The sequence below is a fragment of the Xiphophorus couchianus genome, chromosome 16, assembly GCF_001444195.1.
Source record: "Xiphophorus couchianus chromosome 16, X_couchianus-1.0, whole genome shotgun sequence".
In the NCBI taxonomy this organism is placed as follows: Eukaryota; Metazoa; Chordata; class Actinopteri; order Cyprinodontiformes; family Poeciliidae; genus Xiphophorus; species Xiphophorus couchianus.
In genome coordinates, this window is record NC_040243.1 from 20,640,269 (window position 1) to 20,658,314 (window position 18,046).

Consider the following 18,046-nt stretch of genomic DNA (forward strand, 5'->3'; position numbering starts at 1 on the left):
TAATGCAAAGCTAAACATGGGGAAAGTTCAACTACTAAGGCAACCGCAGTTTAAAATAATATGTCTGGTTACTTCGGGTTCAGGCTTTTAAATAGAGTTCACACAGTGTGTACGGGATCAGGTTGGATTTCTGTGTGTTTTTAGGCCCAATCTGAACTCGGCTTCCTTGCCACTGTCACGTTTTGTACTGGATTTTATTTATGGGTATCAGGGAAAATGTGGCTCAACACGGATTTTTGAATTTGTAAAATCTATCACCGAAAATTCAAATAAAAATACATAGAAGTTTTAGTTTTTTTAGCAAGACGAGAGGAGGAAAAGCTCAAATGCTTCACACGTTGCTTTACTCCAGCTCGCCCTTTCCTTCTCCTCGCCTCCGGGTCAGAAGTCCAAATCAACCCTGACGTTCAGCTGCGTGCCTGCAGGGTTAACTAGGACAGAGCTTTCCCTTCACAAGGTCGAGTAAATATTCAACTCATTGATCCCTCTTCACTTTGTCCTTCATTGATCTGGCTAATTGGCCCTGGGCTGTCAAAGCCAAGGAGAAGATGACTTCAAGAGCGAGATGCATTAAGAGAAGCCAGTTTTAACGCCTCAACTGGAGTGAAAACTGTGTCAAAGCAGAGTTGGCATTACACAGAGTGCTGGTTAGATTTTGTTATTATTCTTATTACATCCATATTATTATTATTTTTAAAAAGAGAGTAGATTTAGTTATGGAGATTTGAGGTTTGCTCACAAAATTAGGCATAAAGGCTCAAATATGTCCATACATCCCCACTAATATTTCGTCATCTTCCTAAAACAATAAGTCACTTTAAAAAAAGAAAAAGAAAAAGTGACTTATTATGTTAGGAAGGTGACAATTTGGGGGAAAAAAAAGTGTCTTAAGTTGCAAAGAAACCACACGTTTTGTGTCAACAAGCTACTGGCTTAACTAACTGGAGATTTGACTGTACTTATGATCAGAAATGGTGAAGTTCATTTATATTTTTATTTCCTTTCACAGGGATTTAATGAGCCTTCATTTATTCAGTCCAAAACACTAAAAAGTCAGTTTCTTAACTGAAGGAACTGTTTTTTGTTTCGGCGTCTGTGTTTCGGATCACTGTCCACCTGGAAGCCCATCGAGCTTTTCATGTAAGGAGAAATTCTAGAATTTGGAAACAATTCTCTGTTTTCACCACTGCAGCCGTTTTGATCCTCAACATGATGCTGCCACCGCCATTATCTGACAATTAGAAGTGTGTTCTTTGGTTTTCAAAGCCTAAGGTCGGATCCTACAAACATTCTTCCTGTCACTGAGGCCAAATTCTGCAGCCGAATCTTTGTCTCGTCAAAGCATTAATATTTCTCCAAACGGCATTTTGGTAGCTGCAGATTTTATTTTTGGAACAGAGGCTTCTTTGTTTTTCAGTATCTAATGATACTGTTCCAGCACCCTAATGGTCTTGAACCTTGATAGATTTTGTTGTTTCCAGTCACCCTGACCTCTAGAGGGCGCCGGTTTGGATCAAATAGTCGAAACATGTTAAAAGGGAACGCATGACAGCTGGTTCTGGACTGCGTACGGCATGCTAACACGAAGCCAGTGGAGTGGCGCTAACTTCACCTCCTTTGAAAAGTTGTGCTTCAAACGTCAGAATAAAATGTTTTCAATGTTGAGCTTGCAAATTAAAAACAAAATATCAAAATTTTCCGTTAAATTTTTGCTCTAAAAAAAATCACTGGTCTTGATTGTTGTGTGATCATTTCACCCTAGAAAAAACCCCAAAACAGTTCAAATACATTTAGAGGCCCCAAATCAACAGAATCTTTATGAAGATACTTACAAATGTACAGTATGTATAGATTATATAGATAGCAAGACATTGAATTCATCCTGACAATAAGTTAAAAATTTAAATCTTGCTGTTTTTCTGGGAGGCATCACTCAGTAGATTACACCACCACATTGATCTCAGCTCCCCGCAAAAGGTTACGCTACAAAATTAATACTTGTTTGCATATTTGCACGTTGCCCCTTCAGCAGCAAAACCATCAGAAGACAATGGACAATAATTCTGTTGGTGGCGTCCCCAAATGCCACTCCAGTCCTCCCATTGAATACTTAACAACGGAGTAGATTAAGTGGTGGAAGAGAAGGTTAAAAACTCATTAAAATTCAAAGTGTTGACGTCCCGGAGCAACGGCACACGGTTTACCTTCAGACGGTCAAACCAGCGACGCAAATAACAGATAAAAAGGTCAGGGCTGCAGTAAGTTATCAAAACAGATACCAAATGTGCAACAAAAACAAATCTATGCTTGGTTTCAATGTAAAATATTATTGAGATCTGATAGCATTTTTGACCTGATAGGATCTTTTTAAAAATCTATTTATTCTTTTTTATAGATGTTGAGTAAGCAGTAACCAAATGACTGTCATCTCAGTTTCAGGTAACCATGTCTCAATTTTTTTACAGCTAGGAAATGAGCTCTGAGTGTGTTACAGCCACATGTTAATACATTAACCCCGGTGGAGTGCGTAGCAAAGGGCAAACAAAATGTTTCCATCTCTACCTCCTCGTAGCAGACCTGCTCAGTTTAAAATGGACGTAATTAACTCGCTAAAATGAACCGAAGCCGTCCTTTAATCGTCCCGGCTTCCATGTTGACAACATTTACGAGTTTGGAGCGTTGGGGGAAAAAGCATTTTTTTCCTTTACAGATCTCTTCTGTTTTTGCTTTGTTTTTTCAAACTGAAATGTCTCATATAATTAAATTTCAATATCAATCAAAGATAACCAACAATGACCTGAATTTGTTAGAATTAAACATGCGCTTGGTTCGTTTAAAGGGGCAGTGTTATGTATTTTCCATTTTATAGCACAACTACTGTTACCTCCAGTTGCTATTAAAAAAAAACCCCTACATATATCAAAATCTGACTGAAAAGAAATTTGATGCCTTGAAATTGGGCCTCTGTCTCTTTAAGAAGCTCCCGCTCCTTCTGAAACTCCGCCTTCAGGAAGTCATCGCAACATGGTAACGTTTCACCAATTGACATGCTGTGACATTGTGGCTGATTTACAAAAAAAAAATATTCAAGAAAAAGTGAAAAAAAATGTTTTTCTTGCAATAATTGAACAGATCTTTTCGTCACTGATTTCAAATGCTCGTGTCAGAAGTTGTTGCACACAACCAGTAGTTAAGTTGGGGGGTGTAGTAACTTTTTGACACAGGGCCAGGTTGGTTTAGATAACCTCTCCTCTTAATAAAGTCACACAGTGATTTCATCCTGAATAAAAAAATAAACAAATAAAAAAGTCACAGTTTGCAATACTCCCACAGCTGCTGCTGCTCAAAGTCTCACTATTTTAATAAAGGGAGGATAAAAATTCAATATAATACGACTGGAACAAAAAAAAAGCTTCTTTTTTTTGTGGGTCTGACCAAATATTCTGAAGGCCGTGGCTCAAAGCAGATTCTCCTGCGGTTTAATTATCTTGACGGAATAGCGTGCTCATTGCTCACTGCACGGCTGCCTTCCCCACGTCGCTGCGTTCACAGATGTAGCTTGGAAAAACGGCAGACTAAAAGCAGATGTGGGACGCCGAGGGATCAGCACAGCTGAGACTAAATGCTAATGAATCTCTCCGTTGATGTAGGTCGGTTGTTTACACAAAGCACCTTCTGATTCCTGACCATGTTTTTTTAAGTTGAGCCACAGCTCGCGGTTGATCCAGGGCTAGCTGGATCCTCGGGGGACCAGAAAGCTGAGATTTGAGCTAAGAAATGATAGTTTGATCCCTTTAGCTCCAGGCTGTCGGTCCGACGGGGTTAGCATGCGAGTACGTGTTCCCGGGATTGAACGAATAAAGGGAAACATCAGTGTTCATACACTCTTAAGTAGAGCTGTCTTAGAGTATCTGAGCCTGATGCAAAAGTATTTCCATGTACAAACCAATATTAGGGCAGAAAGTTCATAATTACTAACGGTGCTACACTGATTTGAGACACTACTCGTATAAACGTTAACGTACGAAGTCGTGAAACAGTAGCTACCCCACTCGGAGCTTTTGTTTTTGGTGTTTTTAGCGTCACTGCATTTTAGCTGAAGGTACTGGTCACCAGCTGTGTTTCCATTCACCATAATAATGTGCAATTTGACATTTCAAAATTAAATCAGGAAGCACAAAAATGTCGAAAAAGCTCTGGTTTTTTGTCTTTTTTGCCATCACAAGATCAACAATCGGATTTTACCGCTGGCGCAGTCTACGAAGAAGAAGAAGAAGAAGACGACAGGAAGTGGTTGGAGGAAGATGGCGTGGTATGTTTTTTTAATGACACACCACATGAACAAACTAATTCATGGATGATTTTAATCGTGTTTCTTATTTAACAATTTCATAATTGTATGTCGTTTTTTACATCAGCGCAATGTTGACAAAGTTTTGAGCACATCTGTAATTGGAACACAGCTGGTGTTGAGCAGGAATGCTTTCGTCTCGGTGATGGAAACACTTCTGATAGCGGAGCTAATTTTTCATTTAGGGCTTTAGCATTTTGCCTAACTTTGAAAACATTTAGCTCACTTAGCTTCCAGATAAATCCCAAGGCTCTAATTTACTTGGCTGTTTTCTAAAATTTCACTTTAATCAATTACATCTGTGTTGGAGTTTTGGTGATTATAAATATGGTTGAATTTAGCGAATTTAGCGCTAAATACCTAAACAAGGTATTTAGCTTCAGCTAAATATTCAGCTAAATACCTTGTTTGTATAGCTTTGTATTAGCTCTGTGGCTTTAGCACAGCTAACTGTCTTACTAGCGGTGCCCACCACTGATTTGTTGGAACTGTAAGTACAGCCGTAATAGCAAATGATCAAATAAAGGCAGTTCTGTAAAAGTATCAACTCGGGGAGGTTTCAGTTATTACAACTGAAAACCAGCGATCAGGCCCGAAACCTGGGAGTAGTGATGGACTCTGACCTGAACCTCCAGAGCCACATAAAGACAGTCACAAAGTCGGCCTTCTATCACCTGAAGAACATTTCCAGAATTAAAGGACTAATGTCTCAGCAAGATCTAGAGAAACTCATCCATGCGTTCATCTTCAGTCGTATTGATTATTGCAACAGCGTCTTCACAGGTCTGTCCAACAAATCAATCAAACAGCTGCAGCTGATCCAGAATGCTGCTGCTCGCGTTCTCACTAAAACCAGGAAGATAGAGCACATAACACCAGTTTTAAAGTCCCTACACTGGCTCCCTGTAGCTCAAAGAATAGACTTTAAAATACTGTTGTTAGTTTATAAATCACTGAACGGCTTAGCACCACAATACATTAAAGATCTGCTGTTGTTGTATGAACCTTCCAGACCTCTCAGGTCTTCCGGTTCTGGTCTGCTCTGCATCCCCAGAACCAGAACCAAACGAGGAGAAGCAGCTTTCAGCATCTATGCACCAAAAATTTGGAACAAACTTCCAGAAACTGTAAAACAGCTGAAACACTGACTTCTTTTAAATCTCAACTAAAAACCCACCTGTTTAGAATTGTATTTGACATGTAATCAATTACAAATTTATTGATGGAACTTGACTTAATGCTTTGTTTTGATTATTGATCCTATATTGCATTGTGATTCTGTGTTTGTAATGATGTAAAGCACTTTGAAATGTCTTGCTGCTGAAATGTGCTATACAAATAAAATGTGATTGATTGATTGATTGATTGTTGAAAGGCATGTGTCCTTCTCTTTCCACTTTATGACACAAAATCCAAGTAAAATACTGAAATGTTGTTACATCAAAATGGGAACAATTTCAAAGGGTTAAGCTGTAAGTTTGAGCACATTGCTCATCACCTAGGGATTTACATTTGAACGGTTCACTTGCCAATTTACTAGCAGGTGAGAATGTGACGGGATTTAAGGTGTGCTTAGACATGAAGTATGGCCAGTCAGGGACAAACATTAGATGCAGCCAGTGAAAGCGGTCGTAAGCTACAGCCATAAAAACCTCTTACGACTCTGGACTGAAGAAATGAGACGAGGAAAAGGAAAGGAAAGAGAAGCCAGGTTATGAGAAAATAAGATTAGCTAAGCAGCATGAATATAAAGTGCTCTGCTCACTCAGGACGGCGAGGCCGTTCATTTTGTCAGACAGTGGAGAGCTGGCCGGGAGACAAACAACGATCGATCGGAGAGTACGCATGGGGAAGATGACTTGTGCGCTCTTTGTGTTCTACGATAACCCAATGAAACCTTTGCGGCTCTCATCATACGGGCAGCACAACTTTAACCGACACAAGATCTGTAATTGGAACACAGCTGGTGTTGAGCAGAAATGCCAACAAATCCCAGGAATCGTCTGAGAAACAGATTGGGAGCAAATGTGAATCGTTCCTTCGCACCCGCAGGCAAATGGAGCCCAAATCGGACTTTTCTCACGGCAGTCTGAACAGACCGGTTCCGATCTTTTCACCATCTTAAAGAAATTTTTTTTATAAAAAATCCGATTCGTGCCGCTTCCACGTGCGGTGATAAATCAGAAACGTGTCCAATAGTTTTCCAAGCGTCTGCAGTCGGAACGGTCATGTCGCACTTAATCCGACTTTTACGTCGCTGCGAAATGCAACGTGATTCTGCGCCGGAAGCAGGATGTAAACAATGGCTGGGAAAAAAAAAATCATAATTCTGAAATTATGATTGAGGTTTGTGTCACTGAAGCGCACTGACTTACACACCCAAACGGACGTCTTCTCTTCACAAGCTTCAGTCAGTGCTCCACATAAAAACGTCGACCGATTTTAGCAAGTAACTTTCTTAAATGCGGTTGATATGTTTTATGCAATCACAATCTAAGCTTTAATGTTTTCTTTAAAGATCTGATATCAATTGGACCACTTCCTTGAAAAATAAAGACGTAGGCGTTCTTGTCTGCGTGTTATTAGGTGGCACAAAGACCACGCTCTTGTTATGTAAGTCATGTCAGAGAAAAAGCCTCATGGTTGTGACCTCTGACCTCAGCCGCAGAGAAGAGGGGTGTGTCACCATATGGTGCTGAAAGAAGGGGTGTGTGTGTGTGTGTGTGTGTGTGTGTGGGTGGGTGGGGGAGTGTTGGTGAGAGAGAGTGAGGCCCAAGGGACTGACATGGCAGCTTAACAGAGCATGCAAATCCAATCAGTTGTCATCAAACCATTTCATACACACACAGCCATAAAGACAACATGTGAACATGAAATGTGTGTGTAGACGTAAAATGCCTGCATGCTTTTATACCGTAACACTTATTCTTACACAGAAAGCATCCATACTCTTTAAACTTACATACAAGTAAATGTTTCCATACAAGAATATTCACGTGTCCGAATGAAACAGTTCAAGTTCAGACCTACGTTAAATTGAGAATCTTTGAAAAGACTTGTTTTTTAACAGCTACTCTCTAAACAATCTGAGCGTGAATTGTTTTGGAAAAAAAAAACAAACAGTGCAGCCTCTTCATGTTTATCACATAATGTCCTGGGAAGATCAATTTCAGTCGAGGTTGTAGCAAAGTGTGTAGTGAAAGTAGAGAATTGAATAATATCTATCTCAGCTAAAGTTGCTTTTCAAGATGGTGGGGACGTTTTTCAAGATGGCCACCATGTTTGTTGTCACGGCGAGTCAATTTTCGCGCTGAAACCGGGAATTTAGGTGAATGTGTTCGGTGTCGAGTCGCAGCGCATCATGACTCCTTGATCTTGTGTTTCCTTTTGACGGTGGACGTTTTTCAAAATGGCCACCATGGTCGTAATGGAGAATATGCGTTTGCACGGGTGGGCTAACGGCTAACGGCTGACAAAAATCCTGACTGCGGAGTCATGATCCTCCGTTTCAGCAAAACAAGCCGCCAGCACGCAGTTTTGGAAATGAAATGCGTTGCAGCGGGAGGGAGCTGCGCGCAAACACACACACATGGCCCACAGGCCCCTCACTCATCTCTGCTCAGTTCACTTGACTGAACTGCAAAGTGGCGAAGGGAGGGGCCGAGGGAGAAGGCGAGGGCGGGGTCGTGACCTCTGGTTGCCTCGGAGTAGATGAGCACAGTCGTTTGGACGCATCATATCGACACGCATCGGTGCCCATCCATCTCACGTGGATCTAGTGCAGCAGACGGTGCCGAGTGGGGGTGGAGGGTGGGAAGGCTAAACCCCGACGTTAGGTGAGCGAGAGCAAAGCCGCATGCATCAGAACATTAAATGTGTGTGACCTGAATTACGGCACACAGAAACTTCCTGTCTTGGAGTGGAATCGGGTCACGTTGTGGTAACAGGCTTAAGCAGAGAGTCTGGGGGGGAGAAAGGTATAAGGAAGCCTTCTTTTGAAGAGCTTTGTTTTCTTTGTGGTTTTATAATCAGCTTGTTTTAATCTGAAAATAAAATAACAAAACATTTCTGCAAACTCAGTCATAAGTCAGTTTGCAAATTGACCCCAAGGATTTCAGCCGGATTTAGTTTAGGTCAAATAGCCATGAAAGAAGTTTGAATTTGTGTCTGATGAAGCACTTCACCATTAACACGACTGTTTCTTTTATTTGTTATTCTGTTGAAAAACCATAGAGAACCTATTTTAGTTTACTAGTAGACCACTAAATTTTCATTGAAGATCTCCTGACATATTAAAGGGGCTTTATTATATGATTTCCAGCCAGATACTATCATCATTTTATAGCATAATCAAGTAACTATGTTGACTTCACTTGTTATAAAAATGCTTTATATATCAAGAAATGTGTTAAAAGAAAATTTTACTTTGTAATTCAGCACTTTGAAATTGGGACTCTGTCTCTTTAAAACCTACTATTTCTGAATCTCCGCCTTCAGAAAGTCATCACAACATGGCTCCTCTATTAACCCTTTAACCACGTTTTGTTTTTACCAGAGTTTCACCGAGAAGTGGCTCCTATAATGAGCTCAGCTGATGCGCAGTTCCATCAGGTGTTTGCTAATTGCTGCTGGCTAGTCTGAAGGAGCTGAGTGGGGGAGGGCTGCTCTGTGAGACGGAAGCTTGGAAACTTCAGCTCTGAGGAGGAGCTTTGTCCTCGAAGGCGGGGCTAGGTCCAACCAGGCATTTTGCATAACTGAATAGTTGCCATGGAGATTAAAGGGGTTCCTAAACATGCAAGAAAGAACAAAAGAAACACTCCAGGAATGTTTGTGATGAGGGAATAACATTATAACATGATGTAGAGCTAAAAAAAAAGTTCATTTTACACAACACTGCCCCTACAAAAAAGTGTAAAGAAACAAACCTCTAAAAGGCTCGACTGGGCATAGGGTTCATTTTCATAATCCTGTTTAACGCCAAACCTACTAGGCGTATGTGTTTCCAAAAAAGGTAAATCTTAGTTTCTTCTGATGAAACACACGGTAATGGCAGAATCATGCAGAATCACATTGCTTTTCTTCAGTGTGGCAGAAATCTAACTGGTTATCTGCACTGTGAAACATGGTGGTGGCAGAATCATGATTTGATAGGATCCGGATCGCAGTCTTCTGGTTCATGAAGAGGGTGTGTTATAGGCGCACCGATAAATCTGCTACAGTTGCCTTAATCTTGGGAGATTGGCGATCAGCTGATACTTGCATGCGAAACCGATCCTACCTACCTTTGCAAGGGTCTAAAAAATTAAATTAAATTAAAAAAACTAGCCACTGCTCTACTGTGAAAATGGACCCATCCACCAGCAGGTAACGGACTGCGGCGCAGGGCATTCTGGGTGAATACAACCAAAACAAACGTGCTAGCCCTCGCACTGGAGGGAGAAACCACCTCTAAAATCTGATGCCGCTTCATTGTTGTTTACATTTTGAGAAGAAGGAAGTCGCGCTCTTCTTCTTTTAAGGTTTTTCATGTAGTTTCGTTAAGTGGTTCACGGTGCAGCGCCACCACAGGCGTGGAGGGGAACAGTTTTTTTTTTTTTTTTTTTTTTTTTTTAACTACCTCGGATCATTTCACACAGTGCAGTATGAAAAATGTTGCTCCCCAAATCGAACTGAGTCTACCGGACCATCAGGTGTGAAAACACCTTAAGAAATGGACATTTCAAGCAAAGACATATAAATAAATAAATTATGTTTTTCATATGGGTTTTTTTTTAAAGGTAAATGACTGGCCAGAAAACTGTACACTTAAATTTGACAAACCAAAACTTAGAATAAGAAGAGAGAGAGAGAGAGAGAGGGAGAGAGAGAGAGCTTTTCCATCCATGAGGCAGAACTCCAGCCTGCTGCGGTCGGCTCACCTGCAGCCTGCGGCGCCTGATTATCCCCGAGTCATCCATGGCGTAACGAGGCGGGCGTGCAGGGCTTCCCCTCGCCTCGCTAAATCAACCCTTTGACCCTGAACCGATATGTCTCTTTGAGCAGGCAGGGCGAATGCATCCGAACTGTCCACCACAAAAACAAAAAACAAAAACACACACACACACAGCGGCCGGGAGGCGCACTCTGAGTGAGACCGGGGTCACGTAGAGGAAATCCGCGGACGCACGCGCTTGTCAAGCGTTGCCATTCGCTCTGTTTTTCCCTCTTTCTCATAGAAAATGAAATAAGAAATCATTATAATCTCTCCTCACAACAAACGGTGCAACTCCTTTCAGCGTGGTGGCGGTCTGCGCCTCTCTGCGGTCAGACATGCTTGCCCTCTACGCGCTCATGGATCCCGGGAGCATCCTGGACTTCTGCGGGGCTCCGGCGCTGTCCAGCTGGGCGCCAGAGAGGCCTCATGCGGGCTGGTCCGAATCAAAGTTCATCCGGTCCGTTTCTTTTGTCCTTCTTCTTCTTCGTCGTCGTCTTTTGTTAGAGCCAAAAATGTGTCGGCGCGTTTCCGCATCTGCACACAAAGAGCGACGCGTCCACAAACGCCGTTGTTCCTCATCAGGGGTGCGTGGTACCGGGTACAGGAGCCGCGCCGCTCATCCTCACTGAGCAGATCTGCTTCTTCCGCTGCCGTAAACATTGAGCGCCTCCTCCCGCAAAACACGCACCCACTTCCCTCTCTGCTTTCTTTCGTTCATTCATTCATAGTTTTTTTTGTTTGTTTGGTTTTTTTTTAATGTTAACTTCCCGGGAAGCGGATGGAGTGACAGAAGCGGAAAGCAATAACGCGATATTTCTAATCTTCCCTGGGATTCCCCTACCGCCCCTCCTCCTGTTCCCGAGTGGAGGTCTCTCTCTCTCTCTGTTTCTGTCTCTCTCTGTCTCTCTCTGTGTGTGTGTGTGTGTGTGTGTGTGTGTGTTGGTGGGGTTCTACTTCTGTGAATGTGGTGAACACCCAGCCCAGGTCCCACGCAACTGTCACAACGCTGCAGGGGGCATGCAGATGTCAGATCAGAGATCAGAGATGCCGATTGGTTTTCGTAAAATCAAGAGAGAGAGATGAGAAACGAAAAAGAAAACTGTGGATGAAACGACCTGGTCTCAAATTCAGCACCACAGACAGCGGCGCGTTACCATGGCAGGGCAGCAAAGGTCACCAGCTCCTTCATTTGTCGAAAAACAAAAATGGAGACTAAAGAATCGATCCTTGCAAAAGGATCAACACCTCCTTTACATGTGATCTGTTAGATGCAGTGAAAAACAGAGAACAAGGGATTCAGCTTAAATATACCAAACTAACTGGTCACAAGTCCAAAACCTGCAGCACTGCTTCATGTTTACTCGAGAAAAAGTAAAACATAGTTGAGAAATTACTCAAAACATCAGTCATTCAATGTTTTAAAATGTCATCATCAGTCAGACCAAAGTATACAGTTATGTGGAAAAGACATCTGAATAATTCATGTAAATAATATGTTTACAAAATGACAAAATCAGACAAAAGAAACATTTTTTCCCAAGTCAAAAGCACAATAAACCGTATGAAACTTTGAACGTCTGGTGAATTTCGGCAGCATTACGTAAAATCATCTTTTTGTTTGTTTTGTTTGGAGCTTTACATCGTGTTGTGATGTTATTCCCTCATCAGCCACAGACAGACGGGTGGTCCTTGCTGGAGATTAGGACTTTCACACAGTTTTGAGGCAGCATATGGCTCAGGCCGCCCACGCAGTGATGACCTCATCAGCGCCAGACGCAGAAGGAGATCTTCAGGGGAGCGTCCAAGAATGTGGAACCAGCCCACGCTGACCCATCTGAGGGGAAGAGGCAGGAAAAGCTGTTGTTGTTGTTGAGGTGTGAGCAAACAGCAAGATGATTTATGCTTTGTTTTTTTGTTGTGGTAGTGTCTGCTTTTCTGATAAAAAAAATATATTATGGATAATAAGACAATCTATACTATAGGAAGTAGAAGGAACAGATCGCTAACTTTCTGACTGGCTATTCAGCTAGCTAGGAAGCCGACTAGCTAACTAGCTATCTATTTGTCTGACTCTACCTAGCTAAGAAGCCAACTAGCTAACTAGCTATATATCTGTCTGACTCTAGCTAGCTAAGAAGCCGACTAGCTAACTAGCTATCTATTTGTCTGACTCTACCTAGCTAAGAAGCCAACTAGCTAACTAGCTATATATCTGTCTGACTCTAGCTAGCTAAGAAGCCGACTAGCTAACTAGCTATCTATTTGTCTGACTCTAGCTAGCTAGGAAGCCGACTAGCTAACTAGCTATCTATCTGTCTGACTCTACCTAGCTAAGAAGCCAACTAGCTAACTAACTGTCAGTCTATGAAGTTACTGCTCTTATGGGTAAAGCTGTTAAATCACAGGGTGTATTGAGTTTTTACACCAACAGCTTTTTAACTTTGGTTCCATCTGATGAAGAACTGACTAAAAATCAGATCATATTCCATAATCAGAGGGAGCTTACTTCCTTTTCACCGTGACTAGGTGATGTTTTATGGAAGCCGAGAACGGACGGTTTCCGCATATCCTTTTTCACGCTGGTCTTCTCGAGATAACGAGTTAAGTTCCAGTTTTCCGCACGTACTTTTCCCGATGATTTTCTCGAGATGACGAGTTAGAATCATGTTCAGCTCACACCAATCTTCTTGTGATCTCGAGAAAAGCATGCGGAAACCGTCTAGTTATCTGGAGAAAATGGGAAATTAACTCGTCATCTCAAGACAACCTGGAAATTGACTCTCTATCTCGAGAAAGACATCGGAAAAAAATTCTGCAGAGCCGTCCAACCATGGCTTCTGTACACTTTTGTACTTTTTATAGTAAAAAAAAAAAAAAAATTCCAGAATTTTTGTACGAAGAAAAAACAACAACTGTGGACAAAAAAGAGAAAAGAAATCATTTCCCCCTGAGCTGCTGCGTCAGTAAGTTGCCCAGACTGACTCCGGGGGGAAAACAGCCCCAGTAAGCAGGCTGTGTTTTAGTGGGATTAAATGTGGCTGTGGAACCGTTTGGCCGGCTGTCAGAGGGCCGGGCCGTCTCAGTGCTGATGGCAGTGGTTTGTTCTGCCGCTTGCTCGCTGTGTAAACCCTGACCAGCAGACAAAACTCTCCGCTCACACCGTCAGGCTCCTCTCGTCCACACAAAGCCTCGCTGTCTTTGTGATTCTGTCACTTCTGCAAACGCTGCCTGAGCCGCGGGATACCTAACAGGAGAGCGGAGCCTGCTGACCTCCAGGTTTCCTGTACCGTCTGGAAAAGTCTGGAATATTATGTACATTGTTTTGAGATCTGGGTCAGAAGGGGATAAGAAAATGAAATAGGGGATAATATTTCTGTTTCTATACTTTATTCCCAATCAGGATTGGTTTCTAGACAGGGTCTGTGGGACTGTGAACTCACAGACAAAATATGTAAAGAAACATCAACTTCTAGAGTTTCTTTCTTGCTTTTGTTCATTGTTCATGAATTATTACATTTGTTTAACATAAATGTGGCGTCATACCTTCTGATTTTAATTTCCCATGAATTCTTAGGGATTTATTTTGCATTAGTTTCCCTCACAGCAGAGCTACTGGATGCTTCCTTCGGTGTTTTTCTTGTCAAGAACCTTTCCGTCTCTCGCTAGCGATGCTAACTTGATGAGCAAATAACATCTCAATCAACTATTTTGACTTATATTTCATAATAATGGTTGAATTGAATATTTTATTATTAAAACATTAAAACATTTATTAGCTTAATTAGTTTTTTTCTCATCTGCCCTCCAACTTCCTCAGGCCCTTATATCGTCCCCGGCGGCAACCCTGAGGGCCACAGCCCTCAGTTTGAAAAACACTACCCTATTCCACTCTCTAGATCAGTATTCTGTGACCTGTGGGCTCCAGAGCCGGACATGGTTCGTACAAACTTTCACTAGAACTGGTAGACAGCTAAAGTTTTTTTTTAAATAGAAAAGAAAATGAAGGTTTTTTTTCCCTATTTTTCAGTTTTTTTAAGTGTCATGTTTTCACTTATACAAAACAATGACACTAAAAGCATAAGTAATTTTTATTTTGATCTTCTTTTACTTGGATGGAAACAACATGCAAATATTGATATTAAGAAAATGTTGCCATCATCTGTCAGAAAAAGTTTCATATTTCTCTGTATTTAAAAACCTGGAATTCGGAATAAATACTGTTTTGTTTTTTTAAATTAACAACAGATTTAATGTAGTAGGTATTAATCAAAACTTTTTTTTATTTTTATATTTTTTAAGTCAGGTAATATTTGCAGCTCCCGTGTTATTTAGATGGACTGAGGACAAAAATACCTCTTAGGACTGAAAAGTTGCAAACCTGTTACTCTGAAAACTTTCATCCATCCTTTTGATTTTAAATATGTGGATTTTGATTCGAAAGATGCATTTTGTAAGTGAATTGAGGGGTAAAAAAAAAAAAACCTTGCTAAATATGAAGATTGTCACCGTGGAAGTACAGAATATAGTAGAACTAGAAAATTCCTGAAGAAATTTAACCGGGGCCTGCCAAAGTGTGCCGGTCGCTTTGGACCCAGCGTTCTGATGCTAAAAATTAGCATAAATGCTAAGCTTAGCTAACAAATTACAAAGTAGCATGTGGAGAACCACAAGAATGTTGACTAACATGGACCCGCAACATTCAGTATGTTAAAATTAATGCATAAGCTAAAATGAGTCAAAATGCTAATGTTAGCATGAATGCTGAGTAGCATGTGGGTATCACTAGCATGTTGTCTTACATTCACTTCCTCCATTGAGTGTACTGAACATAGCTAATGTATAAGAAATAACTAAAATGTTTATGTTAGGGAAAAGGATCATAGTGGAAGGAAGTGAAATGCTAATATTTGTGCTAATGCTAATGCATTGCCTTGCTGCGCTAGGCAGCGCACTAACCTGAGAGGAATATTAAGGCTTTTATTTTGAAATTTTCAGTAAGCTTCATTTCAAAGGGCCAAACTAATCCCATGTGTAACAGTGGTTGGGTTAAATCAGTTCTATAATGCCCAAACATTCTGCCGTGTCTGTAGTTCTAACATTCAGCCTCCTTCTGTAGTCAGTCAGAGTTCCTCCATCATTGTAGTTTTTCAACTGCCAACTCAGCCCTCCTCTGTACTAACAGAGTTATAAAATTATTAAACCAAAATTATTTCTTTGTAGCTCTCCAAGCAGGCAACATTTCTTGTCACATTTTACAACAGCAGCAGCAGCAAATGTCTGTAAGTTACATTTAATTTTACTTTTAAGATATTTTTAAGTCACGATTCAAAATTTTAAGCCTGACTGAATGATGAAAAACCTACTTAAATTAATGGTTTTAATATACCATGGTCAATCTAAACTTAATATTTAACAATTAAAATCCCTGTTTTAATCCCCAGCCTCCTGAAATATACACTTCCAACGTCCGTCATGATTAATCATTCGCCTCGAATGATTAAGTGACGCAGTTGCAAAGGGTTAATAGTTTGAGTCCTGCAGAACTGACCTGACCGTTTCCATAGCAATGATCAGAAGCCAGACATTCCCCCAGAACTACAGTGAGGTCATTGTTGCTATGACATCTTCAATGACATAGATCTATGTCATAGATCAAAGAACATCTGGGGTTATAAATGCTTCCATCTCAAAACATCAGGTATTTTACGAGCAGCTCTTGGTCTTTCTGTGTTTTACTACGATTTTAAAATGGAAGAAGTGTTAGTCACTTTTTTTTTCCCACTGACATTTGCCGCTGGATATTTTATTACGACTGGAGTTAAAAAAGTTGTTAACCAACTGCTGCCAGGTGTCAAATTTGAAACCTCTGACTACAAGGACGATAGCACGGAGTATGATGAGTTTGACGCTCATCTTTACAAACCTTCTCCGGCTGGAGAAGGTTGCTGGGAGAAAAACGTGAACCATCAGGATGAGCGCACCGTCTCCGAGTACGACATGTTTGAGGAATGTCTTTTGAGTCCTCCATCTGGGAAACCGGAGGAGGATTCCCTGCGTTCTCTGGCCAGAGAAAACGCATCAGATGTTTGCAGTGAGGTTTCAGAGGAGACCTCAGTAGAAGACAAAGATTCTTCCAGTCTCTCTGAAGAGCAAACAGCTGTGTCCAAAAACTCAGCTGTTTGCTCTTCAGAGCAAAAGTCTCCGCCTGCGAACGTTTGCTCTGGAAAGGAGACGGTTGAGCAGAAAACCCAAACTTCTCCTGAATCAACATTAAAAGACCGGTCGAAGGAAAAGAGATCAGTTCGAGGGGACGCTAGCAAACGTCAACCATATCCCAAGGTCCCAAGACAACCAATTTTACCAGGTTGCGACGTTTGCAACGAAGAAAGAAGACGTCTCGCTGCAATGAGCGAAAGTCAACGGAGACGTTACACTAAAAAGCCGTGTTGCCCCTTATGTTGATTTGCGGCCTGTTCCATCTGTCACGCTCCTCCTGATCTTTAGTATGGCAGGTTTGTATCTTCTCCATGTGCATGACTGGGTTCTCTCCGGGTACTCCGGCTTCCTCCCACAGTACAAAAAGATTTTGTGCACATTAGATATGGATAATGGAAAAAACATTTTGAACTTGTTTCTAACAATAATTGTTATTATTCTTAGTAATAATAATATGAATACAGTGAACCCTCATTTTTCGCGGGGGTTGCGTTCCGAGAAGAACCCGTGATAGGCGGAATCCGTGAAGTAGGTACCTTTATTTTTTACAATTATTTTACAGCATAATTAAATGCTATACATTGAAACCAAAGAACAAAACTTGTTTTCTGGCCCAAGCATTTTTTTTAAACAAATCTAACGGTTTCTTGCTGCTCAAGTCAGTTTATTTATTTTATGTTATTTGTTGTTTGAGCAGGTCTCTTTAAATGAGACAAAGCGTCTCCAGAGAGTTTCCTGTAGAAATAAAGGATTAACAATAAATAAATAGATAAAAAGTGTGTCAAAATAGCAAAAGCACAAAATTCTGTAAGAGGGCAAATGTGTTTTTCTTTGTGGTGTATTTATTTAGATGTGACACTGTTAAGTCTTTGGAGAAAAATTACTTTAAATGGCCTTTATATTTTTTATTAACCCATCTAACATTTATTTATTCCTTCATTTGACGTTCTGAGCTATAATTCCCGTCATAAATACATATCGATACTTTATGTAGAGGCTTTTAATCTCTGAAGATGCGCTACATTGACTAGATGTTCTTCCTCAGTAGTTGCACACAGACATCTATGCCTAAAGACTTCCACTAAGTCGATGAGTCAGTGCAGGAGCGAACAGCTTGTCTGACGTTTTGCAGTAAGAACACACTGAACCAATGTGTGTGTGTGTGGGGTTGGGTTTAGTTTATATCTCATTAGTCTTGTTTGCTCTGTTTTTTCCTGCGGCTGTTACTTAAGTACACACCAGGAACGTCCCACTCCATGTTTTCCGCATTGTACTCCATCTTAAGATAAAACTCACTCTGACCTCTGGTGGTAAGATCAGGTAGTGCAGCACAGAAGCAAATTACGCCATATTACTTAAATTGTCTTTTTAAAAAAAACTATAATAAAAACAGAAAATAATAATAATAATAATAATAATAATAAAAAGTCTTGTATTCATTTTCACGTGAGATTAAAAATGTAATGCATCGGTGTTTTGTATGTTTTTAGCTTTATCTTCACATC

At 40.9% G+C, this 18,046-nt stretch overlaps 1 protein-coding gene across 4 annotated transcripts in view; it reads right to left on the reverse strand.

Moving 5' to 3' along the window:
- LOC114160069 (microtubule-associated serine/threonine-protein kinase 1-like) overlaps nucleotides 1-11,152 on the reverse strand; it is a 52,212-nt gene extending 41,060 nt beyond the window's left edge. For 2 of the 4 annotated variants that reach the window (XM_028042463.1, XM_028042460.1), the window contains exon 1: nucleotides 10,270-11,152. In XM_028042463.1, coding sequence (XP_027898264.1) covers nucleotides 10,270-10,308 — 39 coding nt within the window. In that variant the 5' untranslated portion in view covers nucleotides 10,309-11,152. The remainder of the gene's footprint in view (nucleotides 1-10,269) is intronic. The other 2 variants (XM_028042462.1, XM_028042459.1) reach the window with 2 other exon arrangements.
- Nucleotides 11,153-18,046: the final 6,894 nt, after the last annotated feature.